The following is a 15,732-nucleotide window of genomic DNA, read 5'->3' as shown; positions in this document are numbered from 1 at the left end:
CTCCCCCTCTCCCTCCTCTCCCCTCTCCCTCTCCCTCTCCCTCCCCTCCCCCTCTCTCCCTCCTCCCCATCTCCCTCCCTCCTCCCTCCCTCCTCTCCCTCCCTCTCTCTCTCTCCTTCCCCTCTCTCTCCCCCTCTCTCCCCTCTCCCTCCCTCTCTCTCCCCTCTCCCTCGCTCCCTGCCTCTCCTCCCCCTCTTCTCTCTTCCCCCTCTCCCTCCCTCTCTCTCCCTCTCCCTCGCTCCCTGCCTCTCCCTTCCTCTCTCCCTCTCCCCCTCTCTCCTCCCCTCTCCCTCTCTCTCTCCCCCTCTCCCTCCCTCTCTCTCCCTCTCCCTCGCTCCCTGCCTCTCCCTTCCTCTCTCCCTCTCCCCGCTCTCCCTCTCTCTCCCCCATCTCTCTCTCTCTCTCTCTCTCCCCTCCCTCTCCCTCCCTCTCTCTCCCCTCCTCCCTCGCTCCCTCCCTCTCTCCCTCTCCCCCTCTCTCCCTCTCCCTCTCTCTCCCCTCTCTCTCTCTCTCTCTCTCTCCCCATCTCCCTCCCTCTCTCTCCCTTCCCTCGCTACCTGCCTCTCCCTCCCTCTCCCCCTCTCTCCCTCTCCCTCTCTCCCTCTCCCCTCTCTCTCTCTCCCTCTCTCTCCCCCATCTCTCTCTCCCCCTCTCTCCCCCTCTCCCTCCCTCTCTCTCCCTCTCCCTCGCTACCTGCCTCTCCCTCCCTCTCCCCCTCTCTCCCTCTCCCTCTCCCTGCCTCTCCCTCCCTCTCTCCCTCTCCCCCTCTCTCCCTCTCCCTCTCTCCCTCTCCCTCTCCCCCTGCCTCCCCCTCCCTCCCCCCTTGAGCACGGATTCTGTGCTGAACACCCTCAGCTTTGGACCTTACCGTCTTGTCCCCTTGGGCTCCCATGGCTCCTGAGATCGTTGGCACTCTGCAGCGGCCCCTAAAAGCTGGCGTTCGATACGGCCGGCTTCTTTATGCTGAGAAAGGGTCCCGGGGGTGGGGGGGTCGGAGCGACAGCGATGCGCACCGTTAGTGCATCACTACTACCGCTAGGCCCCCGCACCGCCTCGAGAGCCGGTGGCGGCCCACACCACTGCAAGACCCTCCCGGGCCCATCTGTGTCGAGAGCCCAAAGCGGCGGCCATCCGATTTTGGCAAATGGCCGCCGCAAATGGGCAGCGACGAGCCGGCCCGGGACCGTGAATTTCGGGGCCAGGAAGCCTTGCTACAACTGTACAAGGCCCTTGGTGAGGCCACACCTGGAGTACTGTGCACAGTTCTGGTCTCCTTACCCGAGGAAGGATACACTTGCCATTGAGGGACTGCAGCGAAGGTTCACCAGACTGACTCCTGGGATGGGGGGGGGGGGGGAATTGTCCTATGAGGAGAGATTTGAGTGGAGCGGGCCGATATTCTCTGGAGTTTAGAAGAACGAGAGGGGATCTCATCGAAATATCTGAGAGGGATTGACCGGGTAGATACAGGGAGGGTGTTTCCCCCCCCCTCCCCCCCCGGGGCTGGGGAGTCTAGAACCAGGGGGTCACACAGTCTCAGGATCAGGGCTCGGCCATTGAGGACCGAGATGAGGAGAAACGTCTTCACTCGGAGGGGGGGTGAATCTTTGCAATTCTCTGCCCCAGAGGGCTCAGTCGTTGAGTCTATTCAAGGCTGAGATCGATAGATTTTTGGACGCGAGGGGAATCGAGGGAGATGGGGATCGGGTGGCAACGTAGAGTTGAGATCGAAGATCAGCCGTGATCTCGTTCAATTCCGGCTCCAGGCTAGAGGGGCCATATGGCCGACGCTGGCTCAGTATTCTTATGAGGGAAACCATTCAGTGTACAGATCATCGTCATAGTCAATCCCTCGGGATCGAGGAAGACTTGCTTCCACTCTTAACACGAGTCCTCAGGTGGCTGAACAGTCCCAATACGGGGAACCACAGTCCCCTGTCACAGGTGGGACAGACAGACGTTGAGGGAAGGGGAGGGTGGGACTGGTTTGCCGCACGCTGCCTGCGCTTGGTTTCTGCGCGCTCTCGGCGACGAGACTCGAGGTGCTCAGCGCCCCCTCCCGGATGCACTCCCTCCACTTAGGGGCGGACTGGTCTTTGGGCCCAGGGACTCCCAGGTGTCGGTGGGGATGTTGCACTTTATATATCAGGGAGGGGCTTTGAGGGTGGGTCCCTTGTAACGTTTCCTCTGCCCACCTTTGGCCCGTTTGCCCGTGAAGGAGTTCCGAGTAGAGCGCTCGCTTTGGGGAGACTAGTGTCTGGGGGGGACATGCGGACAATGTGGCCCTGCCCAGCGGAGCTGGTCGAGTGTGGTCAGTGCTTCGATGCTGGGGATGTTGGGCCTGGTCGAGGACGCTAACGTTGGTGCGTCTGTCCTCCCGGGGGATTTGCAGGATCTTGCGGAGACAGCGTTGGTGGTATTTCTCCAGCGACTTGAGGTGTCTACTGTACATGGTCCATGTCTCTGAGCCATACAGGAGGGCGGGTATCACTACAGCCCTGTAGACCATGAGCTGGGGGTGAGATACCTACTGTACATGGTCCATGTCTCTGAGCCATACAGGAGGGCGGGTATCACTACAGCCCTGTAGACCATGAGCTGGGGGTGAGATACCTACTGTACGCGGTCCATGTCTCTGAGCCACACAGGAGGGCGGGTATTACTACAGCCTTGTTGACCATGAGCTGGGGGTGAGATACCTACTGTACATGGTCCATGTCTCTGAGCCACACAGGAGGGCGGGTATCACTACAGCCCTGTGGACCATGAGCTCAGTGGTGGATTTGAGGGGCCTGGTCTTCAAACACTCTTTTCCTCAGGCGGCCCGAAGGCTGCACTGGCGCACTGGAGGCGGTGTTGTATCTCGTCGCAAATGTCTGCTCTTGTTGATAGGAGGCTCCCGAGGTATGGGAAATGGTCCACGTTGTCCAGGGCCGGGCCGTGGATCTTGATGACTGGGGGCCAGTGCTGTGTGGTGAGGACAGGCTGGTGGAGGAACTGTGTCTTACAGATGTTTAGCGTAAGGCCCATGCTCTCGTACCCCTCAGTAAATACATAATACATCGACTATGTCCTGGAGTTCGGCCTCTGAATGTGCACAGACGCAGGCGTTGTCCGCGTACTGTAGCTCGACGACAGAGGCTGGGGTGATCTTGGACCTGGCCTGGAGGTGGCGTAGGTTAAATCAGGAAAGGCAATACTGAGGGAGTGCCGCACTGTCGGAGGGGCAGTACTGAGGGAGCGCCGCACTGTCGGAGGGGCAGTACTGAGGGAGTGCCGTACTGTCGGAGGGGCAGTACTGAGGGAGCACCGCACTGTCGGAGGAGCAGTACTGAGGGAGCGCCGCACTGTCGGAGGGGCAGTACTGAGGGAGTGCCGCACTGTCGGAGGGGCAATACTGAGGGAGTGCCGCACTGTCGGAGGGGCAGTACTGAGGGAGCGCCGCACTGTCGGAGGGGCAGTACTGAGGGAGGGCCGCACTGTCGGAGGGGCAGTACTGAGGGAGTGCCGCACTGTCGGAGGGGCAGTACTGAGGGAGCGCCGCACTGTCGGAGGGGCAGTACTGAGGGAGCGCCGCACTGTCGGAGGGGCAGTACTGAGGGAGCGCCGCACTGTCGGAGGGGCAGTACTGAGGGAGCGCCGCACTGTCGGAGGGGCAGTACTGAGGGAGCGCCGCACTGTCGGTGGGGCAGTACTGAGGGAGCGCCGCACTGTCGGAGGGGCAGTACTGAGGGAGTGCCGCACTGTCGGAGGGGCAGTACTGAGGGAGCCCCGCACTGTCGGAGGGGCTGTACTGAGGGAGTGTCGCACTGTCGGAGGGGCAGTACTGAGGGAGTGCCGCACTGTCAGAGGGGCGGTACTGAGGGAGCGCCGCACTGTCGGAGGGGCAGTACTGAGGGAGCGCCGCACTGTCGGAGGGGCAGTACTGAGGGAGCGCCGCACTGTCGGAGCGGCAGTACTGAGGGAGCGCCGCACTGTTGGAGGGGCAGTACTGAGGGAGCGCCGCACTGTCGGAGGGGCAGTACTGAGGGAGTGCTGCACTGTCGGAGGGGCAGTACTGAGGAAGCGCCGCACTGTCGGAGGGGCAGTACTGAGGGAGCGCTGCACTGTCGGAGGGGCAGTACTGAGGGAGTGCCGCACTGTCGGAGGTGCCCTCTAAATAAGACGTTCAACCGAAGTCCCCGTTTGCCCTCTCAGGTGGACGTATAAAAGCAGGGAAGTCTTGCTCCAGTTATACAGGGTATTGGTGAGGCCACACCTGGAGTACTGCGTGCAGTTTTGCTCTCCGTATTTACGAAAGGAGACACTTTGCTTTGGAGGCAGTTCAGAGAAGGTTCACTCGGTTGATCCCGGGGGATGAGGGGGTTGACTTATGAGGAAAGGTTGAGGAGGTTGGGCCTCTACTCATTGGAGTTCAGAAGAATGAGAGGTGATCTTATCGAAACGTATCAGATTATGAGGGGGGCTCGACAAGGTGGATGCAGAGAGGATGTTCCCACTGATGGGGGAGACTAGAACTAGGGGGCATGGTCTTAGAATAAGGGGCCACCCATTTAAAACTGAGATGAGGAGGAATTTCTTCTCTCAGAGGGTTGTAAATCTGTGGAATTCTCTGCCCCAGAGAGCTGTGGAGGCTGGGACATTGAATATATTTAAGGCGGAGATAGAGAGATTTTTGGGCGATAAGGGAGTGAAGGGTTATGGGGAGCGGGCGGGGAAGTGGAGCTGAGTCCATGATCGGATCAGCCGCGATCGTATTAAATGGCGGAGCAGGCTCGAGGGGCCGAATGGCCCACTCCTGCTCCTGTTTCTTGTGTTCTTATTCCCTTCTCCCTCGTGTGTTTGTCCAGCCTCCCCTTAAATACACCGTCACTATCCGTTCAACCCCTCCCTGTGGCAGCGAGCTCCACAACCGCACTGCTCTCTGGGTAAAGAACTGTCCCCTTGAATGCACCGTTGGGACGTGTTGAAGATTATCGTATATTGATGGCCTTCACTTAAGCTCTTGCCCAGAAGGCGGAAACATTCCCTCTGCGCCCACTCTCTCAAAACCGTTCCCCCGTCTCTTTTCCAGAGAAGAGAGGTTCGGAAGCCTTTTCCCGCCAGCGCTGTCGGAATTGGGTCCCCGGCGGGGCGAGGCCGGGGGGTGGGGATGAAGCCGGACAGATCTTGCGGCAGAGGCCTACGAGGGGCTGAGAGGCCTCCGCGCTGTGCTGCAATGGGGGCCTGCCGGTTCCTCAAGCGGCTGGCGAGGGGGGCCAAGTTGACCGAGGGGCCAATCACTCGGTGGCTAAGCTGCTCGATGAGTGGGCCGGTGAGCGCTGGGCTCCTTTGCAACCCGCCGTGAGGCTCAGAAAGCAGAAGTAGGCAGAGAGCGAGAGAGAGAGAGAGAGAGAGAGAGGAGAGCCTTGCTTGTCACTGAGGGGTATAGTCAGGTGGCAGAGCGCGAAAGGGGAAATCCAGTCACCACTTTCCCCACAGTCTCCTCTCTCCGGAGAGAGTCTGGAGCGTTGAGTGTTCAGACAAGGGTTTGTCATTCTCTCGATCTCTGTCTCTCTCTCTCTCGCTCTGTCCCCTTCCCGCCTCTCCCTCGACCCGGACGGGACGCATGATGGACGGAATGCTCCCAGCCCTGCTGTGTCTGGCCACTGGTAAGTCCAACGCCTTTCCTTGGTCGGAGAAATCGGAGAGCAAATGATGATCTAAGTGGAGAAACATCGCAAAGTGCCGCAGTACAGCGGGACCTGGGGGTTACTTGTGCATGGAACACAAAAGGATAGCATGCAGGTACAGCAAGTGATCAGGAAGGGCCAATGGTATCTTGGCCTTTATTGCAAAGGGGGATGGAGTATAAAAGCAGGGAAGTCTTGCTCCAGTTATACAGGGTATTGGTGAGGCCACACCTGGAGTACTGCGTGCAGTTCTGGTTTACATATTTACGAAAGGATATACTTGCTTTGGAGGCAGTTCAGAGAAGGTTCACTCGGTTGATTCCAGGGATGAGGGTGTTGACTTATGAGGAAAGGTTGAGGAGGTTGGGCCTCTACTCATTGGAATTCAGAAGAATGAGAGGCGATCTTATCGAAACGTGTAAGATTATGAGGGGGGCTCGACAAGGTGGATGCAGAGAGGATGTTCCCACTGATGGGGGAGACTAGAACTAGGGGGCATGGTCTTAGAATAAGGGGCCGCCCATTTAAAACTGAGATGAGGAGGAATTTCTTCTCTCTGAGGGTTGTAAATCTGTGGAATTCTCTGCCCCAGAGAGCTGTGGAGGCTGGGACATTGAATATATTTAAGGTGGAGATAGACAGATTTTTGAGCGATAAGGGAGTGAAGGGTTATGGGGAGCGGGCGGGGAAGTGGAGCTGAGTCCATGATCGGATCAGCCATGATCGTATTAAATGGCGGAGCAGGCTCGAGGGGCCGAATGGCCCACTCCTGCTCCTATTTCTTATGTTCTTGTGTTCTGACAGCAATGTGATAATGACCCACATCATCTATCTTTTTTTTGCGATGTTGATTGAGCGATAAATATTGGTCCCAGCAAACTATTTCTTCCAAATAATGGCCAGAGGATATTTAAGGTCCCAACTGAGATGGCAGATGGGGCCCCGGTTTAATGCCTCGTCTGAATTGATGGCCCCTCCGACAGTGCGGCGCTCCCTCAGTACCGCCCCTCCGACAGTGCGGCACTCCCTCAGTACTGCCCCTCCGACAGTGCGGCGCTCCCTCAGTACTGCCCCTCCGACAGCGCGGCGCTCCCTCAGTACTGCCCCTCCGACAGTGCAGTGCGGTGCTCCCTCAGTACTGCCCCTCCGACAGTGCGGCGCTCCCTCAGTACCGCCCCTCCGACAGTGCGGCGCTCCCTCAGTACCGCCCCTCCAACAGTGCGGCACTCCCTCAGTACTGCCCCTCCGACAGTGCGGCGCTCCCTCAGTACCGCCCCTCCGACAGTGCGGCGCTCCCTCAGTACTGCCCCTCCGACAGTGCGGCGCTCCCTCAGTACCGTCCCTCCGACAGTGCGGCGCTCCCTCAGTACTGCCCCTCCGACAGTGCAGCACTCCCTCAGTACTGCCCCTCCGACAGTGCGGTACTCCCTCAGTACCGCCCCTCCGACAGTGCGGCGCTCCCTCAGTACCGACCCTCCGACAGTGCGGCGCTCCCTCAGTACCGCCCCTCCGACAGTGCGGCGCTCCCTCAGTACCGCCCCTCCGACAGTGCGGCGCTCCCTCAGTACCGCCCCTCCGACAGTGCGACGCTCCCTCAGTACCGCCCCTCCGACAGTGCGGCGCTCCCTCAGTACCGACCCTCCGACAGTGCGGCGCTCCCTCAGTACCGCCCCTCCGACAGTGCGGCGCTCCCTCAGTACCGCCCCTCCGACAGTGCATTGCCTCCTGGTCCGGCGACTCCTCGATTGTAAAATGATTGTCCTTGTGGTCAAATCCCTCCAACGGTCCTCACCGTCCTGCTATCTTTCTGTAACCTCCACCAGCTCTCCACCCCTTCCAGATCTGTGAGCTCCTCCAATCCTGGCCTCTTGTCCATCCCTGCGACTTCCATCGCTCCGTATTGGCGACCGAGCCTTCAGCCGTCTGGGCCCCAAGCTCTGCAATTCCCTCCATAAACCTGTCCGCCTCTCTCTTTTAAGACAATCATTAAAACCTCCCCCTTTGACAAAGACTCGGGTCAGCTGGCCCGAACATCTCCTTCTGTGGCTCCGTGTCAAACGTTTGCTGGTTTTATGCTCCTGTGAAGTGTCTTGGGACATTTGACGACATTTTCGGCTCTATACAAATGCACGTTGTGCTTGTTGTGGGTATTGAAAGACCTCTCCGACATTTCCCCTCTGACCTATGACCCCTGTTCCCCCCCCTCCCTGTACCTCCCCAAGCAGGTCACTGGGGGGTGTGGGGTAAAGGTCGCGCCCTCTAACCTGCCGTCGCCTGGGTCGTTCACCCTTCTGGGCCGGCATCCCACGTTCCACCCGACGCAAACTCGAGGCGATCCAAAACTCGGCTGCCCCCGTGTCCTAACTCGCACCCAGTCCCACTCACCCATCACCCCCTGTGCTCACTGCCCCCGTGTCCTAACTCGCACCCAGTCCCGCTCACCCATCACCCCCTGTGCTCACTGCCCCCGTGTCCTAACTCGCACCCAGTCCCACTCACCCATCACCCCCTGTGCTCACTGCCCCCGTGTCCTAACTCACACCCAGTCCCACTCACCCATCACCCCCTGTGCTCACTGACCCCGTGTCCTAACTCACACCCAGTCCCACTCACCCATCACCCCCTGTGCTCACTGACCCCGTGTCCTAACTCACACCCAGTCCCACTCACCCATCACCCCCTGTGCCCCGTGTCCTAACTCACACCCAGTCCCACTCACCCATCACCCCCTGTGCTCACTGACCCCCTGTCCTAACTCACACCCAGTCCCACTCACCCATCACCCCCTGTGCTCACTGACCCCGTGTCCTAACTCACACCCAGTCCCACTCACCCATCACCCCCTGTGCTCACTGCCCCGTGTCCTAACTCGCACCGAGTCCCGCTCACCCATCACCCCCTGTGCTCACTGCCCCGTGTCCTAACTCGCACCCAGTCCTGCTCACCCATCACCCCCTGTGCTCACTGACCCGTGTCCTAACTCACACCCAGTCCCACTCACCCATCACCCCCTGTGCTCACTGCCCCGTGTCCTAACTCACACCCAGTCCCGCTCACCCATCACCCACTGTGCTCACTGCCCCGTGTCCTAACTCACACCCAGTCCCGCTCACCCATCACCCTCTGTGCTCACTGACCCCGTGTCCTAACTCACACCCAGTCCCACTCACCCATCACCCCCTGTGCTCACTGCCCCGTGTCCTAACTCACACCCAGTCCCGCTCACCCATCACCCCCTGTGCTCACTGCCCCGTGTCCTAACTCACACCGAGTCCCACTCACCCATCACTCCCTGTGCTCACTGCCCCGTGTCCTAACTCGCACCAAGTCCCACTCACCCATCACCCTCTGTGCTCACTGACCCCGTGTCCTAACTCACACCGAGTCCCACTCACCCATCACCCCCTGTGCTCACTGACCCCGTGCCCTAACTCGCACCGAGTCCCGCTCACCCATCACCCCCTGTGCTCACTGATCCCGTGTCCTAACTCACACCGAGTCCCACTCACCCATCACCCCCTGTGCTCACTGACCCCGTGTCCTAACTCACGCCGAGTCCCGCTCACCCATCACCCCCTGTGCTCACTGACCCCGTGTCCTAACTCACACCGAGTCCTGCTCACCCATCACCCCCTGTGCTCACTGACCCCGTGTCCTAACTCACACCCAGTCCCTCTCACCCATCACCCCCTGTGCTCACTGACCCCGTGTCCTAACTCACACCCAGTCCCACTCACCCATCACCCCCTGTGCTCACTGACCCCGTGTCCTAACTCACACCCAGTCCCACTCACCCATCACCCCCTGTGCTCACTGACCCCGTGTCCTAACTCACACCCAGTCCCACTCACCCATCACCCCCTGTGCTCACTGACCCCGTGTCCTAACTCACACCCAGTCCCACTCACCCATCACCCCCTGTGCTCACTGACCCCGTGTCCTAACTCACACCCAGTCCCACTCACCCATCACCCGCTGTGCTCACTGCTCCGTGTCCTAACACACACCGAGTCCCGCTCACCCATCACCCCCTGTGCTCACTGACCCCGTGTCCTAACTCACACCCAGTCCCACTCACCCATCACCTCCTGTGCTCACTGCCCCGTGTCCTAACTCACACCGAGTCCCACTCACCCATCACCCCCTGTGCTCACTGCCCCGTGTCCTAACTCACACCCAGTCCCACTCACCCATCACCCCCTGTGCTCGCTGACCCCGTGTCCTAACTCACACCCAGTCCCACTCACCCATCACCCCCTGTGCTCGCTGACCCCGTGTCCTAACTCACACCCAGTCCCACTCACCCATCACCCCCTGTGCTCGCTGACCCCGTGTCCTAACTCACACCCAGTCCCACTCACCCATCACCCCCTGTGCTCGCTGACCCCGTGTCCTAACTCACACCCAGTCCCACTCACCCATCACCCCCTGTGCCCCGTGTCCTAACTCACACCCAGTCCCACTCACCCATCACCCGCTGTGCTCACTGCTCCGTGTCCTAACTCACACCCAGTCCCACTCACCCATCACCCCCTGTGCTCACTGACCCCGTGTCCTAACTCACACCCAGTCCCACTCACCCATCACCCCCTGTGCTCACTGACCCCGTGTCCTAACTCACACCCAGTCCCACTCACCCATCACCCCCTGTGCTCACTGACCCCGTGTCCTAACTCACACCCAGTCCCACTCACCCATCACCCCCTGTCCTCACTGACCCCGTGTCCTAACTCACACCGAGTCCCACTCACACATCACCCCCTGTGCTCACTGACCCCGTGTCCTAACTCACACCGAGTCCCACTCACCCATCACCCCCTGTGCTCACTGCCCCGTGTCCTAACTCACACCGAGTCCCGCTCACCCATCACCCCCTGTGCTCACTGACCCCGTGTCCTAACTCACACCCAGTCCCACTCACCCATCACCCCCTGTGCTCACTGACCCTGTGTCCTAACTCACACCCAGTCCCGCTCACCCATCACCCCCTGTGCTCACTGCCCCGTGTCCTAACTCACACCGAGTCCCGCTCACCCATCACCCCCTGTGCTCACTGACCCCGTGTCCTAACTCACACCCAGTCCCACTCACCCATCACCCCCTGTGCTCACTGACCCTGTGTCCTAACTCACACCCAGTCCCGCTCACCCATCACCCCCTGTGCTCGCTGACCTACATTGGCTCTCGGTTAAGCAACGGTTCGATTTCAAAATTCTCATCCTTATTTACAAATCCCTCCATGTCCCTCGACTGGCCCTATCTCGGTAACCCCCTGCAGCCCCTACACCCCTCCCTATCTCTTTAACCCCCTCCAGCCCCTACAGCCCTCCCTATCTCTGCAACCTCCTCCAGCCCCTACACCCCTCCCTATCTCTGTAACCTCCTCCAGCCCCTACACCCCTCCCTATCTCTGTAACCTCCTCCAGCCCCTACACACCTCCCTATGTCTGTAACCTCCTCCAGTTCCTACACCCCTCCCTATCTCTGTAACCTCCTCCAGTCCCTACACCCCTCCCTATCTCTGTAACCTCCTCCAGCCCCTACACCCCTCCCTATCTCTGCAACCTCCTCCAGCCCCTACACCCCTCCCTATCTCTGTAACCTCCTCCAGCCACACAACCCCTCCCTATCTTTGTAACCTCCTCCAGCCCCTACACCCCTCCTTATCCCTGTAACCTCCTCCAACCCCTATACCCCTCCCTATCTCTCTAACCTCCTCCGGCCCCTACACCCCTCCCTATCTCTGTAACCTCCTCCAGCCCCTACACCCCTCCCTATCTCTGTAACCTCCTCCAGTCCCTACACCCCTGCCCTATCTATGTAACCTCCTCCAGCCACACAACCGCTCCCTATCTCTGTAACCTCCTCCAGCCACACAGCCCCTCCCTATCTCTGTAACCTCCTCCAGCCCCACAACCCCCCCGAGATCTCTGCACCCCTCTAATTCTGCCCTCCTGACCATCCCTGATTATAATCGCTCCACCATCGGTGGCCGTGCCTTCTGTTGCCTGGGGCCCCAAGCTCTGGAACTCCCTCCCTGAACCTCTCCGCCTCTCGACCTCTCTCTCCTCCTTCGAGACGCTCCTTAAAAACCGACCTCTTTGACCCAGCTTTTGCCCACCTGTCCCTAGCTTCTCCGAACGTGGCTCGGGATCTCTTTGGTCTGGGTTGACGGCACGATATAAATGCTCATTGGTGCTGGTTCCTTCTCTCCCAGCCGGCCTTGCCCAGCCCGGGTTTGTTCTGTGCTCTGCGCTCGGACGAGACAATCGCTTGTCCTCGAATCGCAACTTCCCCCTCGCTGCCCCACAGTCTCTGGCTGTTTCCTGTCCAGGCAACTGTCCTTTGTTCCCAACACTTTTGTCCCACACATATTTAGTACGGAGGATATATATTTATACGGCACAGAAACAGACCATTTGGCCCAAACTCTCCATGCTGGGTTTATGCTCTGCTCGAGCTGACTCCTGTCTGTCCTGGTCGAACTCTATTCGCATAACCCTCTATTCCCTTCTCCCTCATTTGCTCATCTGACCATCGGCAGTCCCTCGAGGCCGAGGATGCCTTGCTCCCTCGCCAAGAAGGGATGAGTTCACAGGTGTTCCAATGACGGATCTGCTATCCCGGATCCCGAACTACATCCTGAAGGGTGGGAGATGCCTGGGGGTGGATTGTTTTAACGTGGGGTTGACCCGTTGAACACCAGCCACCACACGGGGCTCGACTGAGCCGGGTCTCGGTCCAGGGGCAAGGGTGAACCAGGACGACTGGAGACCAGCTCTGCTGCACGGGCCTAGTGCGCGCGCCCACATATCGCACAGTGTGGGCTGGGCCCCCGTGCTGCCCCCTGGGACCTCGTCTCTCCTGGGCCTTGAACTCGCGCCTCTCCTAGGCCCCGATCACGTCCCGATACAATCTCTCGCCGCTCCTTCGCCCCGACCTCACTGTTCCTGCTGTACCCGCTCCAATCACCAGCCTGGACCACTCCCTCAGTACTGCCCCTCCGACAGTGCGGGGCTCCCTCAGTACTGCCCCTCCGACAGTGCGGCGCTCCCTCAGTACTGCCCCTCCGACAGTGCGGCACTCCCTCAGCACCGCCCCTCCGACAGTGCGGCGCTCCCTCAGTACTGCCCCTCCGACAGTGCGGCACTCCCTCAGCACCGCCCCTCCGACAGTGCGGCGCTCCCTCAGTACTGCCCCTCCGACAGTGCGGCGCTCCCTCAGTACTGCCCCTCCGACAGTGCGGTGCTCCCTCAGTACTGCCCCTCCGACAGTGCGGCGCTCCCTCAGTACTGCCCCTCCGACAGTGCGGCGCTCCCTCAGTACTGCCCCTCCGACAGTGCGGGGCTCCCTCAGTACTGCCCCTCCGACAGTGCGGCGCTCCCTCAGCACTGCCCCTCCGACAGTGCAGTGCTCCCTCAGTACTGCCCCTCCGACAGTGCGGCGCTCCCTCAGTACTGCCCCTCCGACAGTGCGGGGCTCCCTCAGTACTGCCCCTCCAACAGTGCGGAGCTCCCTCAGTACTGCCCCTCCGACAGTGCGGGGCTCCCTCAGTACTGCCCCTCCGACAGTGCGGCACTCCCTCAGTACTAACCCTCCGACAGTGCGGTGCTCCCTCAGTACCGCCCCTCCTACAGTGCGGTGCTCCCTCAGTACTGCCCCTCCGACAGTGCGGTGCTCCCTCAGTACTGCCCCTCCGACAGCGCAGTACGGTGCTCCCTCAGTACTGCCCCTCCGACAGTGCGGCACTCCCTCAGTACTGCCCCTCCGACAGCGCAGTACGGCGCTCTCTCAGTTCTGCCCCTCCGACAGTGCGGCGCTCCCTCAGTACTGCCCCTCCGGCAGTGCGGTGCTCCCTCAGTACTGCCCCTCCGACAGCGCAGTACGGCGCTCCCTCAGTACTGCCCCTCCGACAGTGTGGTGCTCCCTCAGTACTGCCCCTACGACAGTGCGGCGCTCCCTCAGTATAGCCCCTCCGACAGTGCGATGCTCCCTCGGTCCTGTCTCCTCCTGTTCCTGTGTGACAGGCTCGAGGGGCTGAATGGGCCTCCTCCTGTTCCTGTGTAACAAGCCCGAGGGGCGGAATGGGCCTCCTCTTATTCCAGTGTAACAGGCTCGAGGGGCTGAATGGCCTCCTCCTGCTCCTGTGTAACAGGCTCGAGGGGTTGAATGGCCTCCTCCTGTTCCTGTGTAACAGGCTCGAGGGGCTGAATGGCCTCCTCCTGTTCCTAATGTAACACGCTCGAGGGGCTGAATGGCCTCCTCCTGTTCCGAATGTAACAGGCTCGAGAGGCTGAATGGGCCTCCTCCTGTTCCTGTGTAATAGGCTCGAGAGGCTGAATGGGCCTCCTCCTGTTCCTGTGCAAAAGGCTCGAGGGGCTGAATGGGCCTCCTCCTGTTCCTTTGCAACAGGCTCGAGGGGCTGAATGGGCCTCCTCCTGTTCCTGTGTAACAGGCTCGAGGGGCTGAATGGCCTCCTCCTATTCATGTCTAACAGGCTCGAGGGGCTGAATGGGCCTCCTCTTGTTCCTGTGTAACAGGTTCGAGGGGCTGGATGGGCCTCCTCTTATTCCTGTGTAACAGGCTCGAGGGGCTGAATGGGCCTCCTCTTGTTCCTGTGTAACAGGCTCGAGGGGCTCAATGGGCCTCCTCCTGTTCCTAATGTAACAGGCTCGAGGGGCTCAATGGGCCTCCTGTTCCTAATGTAACAGGCTCGAGGGGCTGAATGGCTTCCTCTTGTCCCTGTGTAACAGGCTCGAGGGGCTGAATGGGCCTCCTTCTGTTCCTGTGTAACAGGCTCGAGGGGCTGAATGGGCCTCCTCCTGTTCCTAATGTAACAGGCTCGAGGGGCTGAATGGGCCTCGTCCTGTTCCTGTGTAACAGGCTCGAGGGGCTGAATGGGCCTCCTCCTGTTCCTGTGTAACAGGCTCGAGGGGCTGAATGGGCCTACTCCTGGTCCTAATGTAACAGACTCGAGGGGCTGAATGGGCCTCCTCCTGTTCCTAATGTCACAGGCTCGAGGGGCTGAATGGGCCTCCTCCTGTTCCTAATGTAACAGGCTCGAGGGGCTGAATGGGCCTCCTCCTGTTCCTAATGTAACAGGCTCGAGGGGCTGAATGGGCCTCGTCCTGTTCCTGTGTAACAGGCTCGAGGGGCTGAATGGGCCTCCTCCTATCCTGTGTAACAGGCTCGAGGGGCTGAATGGGCCTCCTCCTGTTCCTGTGTAACAGACTCAAGGGGCTGAATGGGCCTCCTCCTGTTCCTGTGTAACAGACTCAAGGGGCTGAATGGGCCTCCTCCTGTTCCTGTGTAACAGGCTCGAGGGGCAGAATGGGCCTCCTCCTATCCTGTGTAACAGGCTCGAGGGGCTGAATGGGCCGCCTCCTGTTCCAGTGTAACAGGCTCGAGGGGCTGAATGGGCCTCGTCCTGTTCCTGTGTAACAGGCTCGAGGGGCTGAATGGGCCTCCTCCTGTTCGTAATGCAACAGGCTCGAGGGGCTGAATGGGCCTCGTCCTGTTCCTGTGTAACAGGCTCGAGGGGCTGAATGGGCCTCCTCCTGTTCGTAATGCAACAGGCTCGAGGGGCTGAATGGGCCTCCTCCTATCCTGTGTAACAGGCTCGAGGGGCTGAATGGGCCGCCTCCTGTTCCTGTGTATCAGGCTCGAGGGGCTGAATGGACCTCCTCCTGTTCCTAATGCAACAGGCTCGAGGGGCTGAATGGGCCTCCTCCTGTTCTTGTGTAACAGGCTCGAGGGGCTGAATGGGCCCCCACCTCTTCCTGTGCAACAGGCTCGAGGGGCTGAATGGGCCTCCTCCTGTTCCGAATGTGACAGGCTCGAGGGGCTGAATGGGCCTCCTCCTGTTCCTAATGTAACAGGCTCGAGGGGCTGAATGGGCCTCCTCCTGTTCCTAATGTAACAGGATCGAAGTGCTGAATGGGCCTCCTCCTGTTCCTAATGTATCAAGCTTGAGGGGCTGAATGGGCCTCCTCCTGTTCCTAATGTCACAGGCTCGAGGGGCTGAATGGGCCTCCTCCTGTTCCTAATGTAACAGGCTCGA

At 60.1% G+C, this 15,732-nt stretch overlaps 1 protein-coding gene across 1 annotated transcript in view; it reads left to right on the top strand.

Moving 5' to 3' along the window:
* Window positions 1–1,005: 1,005 nt before the first annotated feature.
* Window positions 1,006–15,732, top strand: part of LOC139241442 (integrin alpha-M-like) — a gene marked incomplete at its 3' end in the record, with an annotated part of 112,876 nt that continues 98,149 nt past the window's right edge. Inside the window, exons 1-2 of the mRNA XM_070870001.1 lie at window positions 1,006–1,233; window positions 5,075–5,314. Coding sequence (XP_070726102.1) covers window positions 1,006–1,233; window positions 5,075–5,314 — 468 coding nt within the window. The remainder of the gene's footprint in view (window positions 1,234–5,074; window positions 5,315–15,732) is intronic.

Source organism: Pristiophorus japonicus, unplaced genomic scaffold (assembly GCF_044704955.1).
Source record: "Pristiophorus japonicus isolate sPriJap1 unplaced genomic scaffold, sPriJap1.hap1 HAP1_SCAFFOLD_1078, whole genome shotgun sequence".
In the NCBI taxonomy this organism is placed as follows: domain Eukaryota; kingdom Metazoa; phylum Chordata; class Chondrichthyes; family Pristiophoridae; genus Pristiophorus; species Pristiophorus japonicus.
The sequence above is the reverse complement of the archived record's forward strand: the minus strand, read 5'-3'. Positions and strand labels throughout refer to the sequence as shown.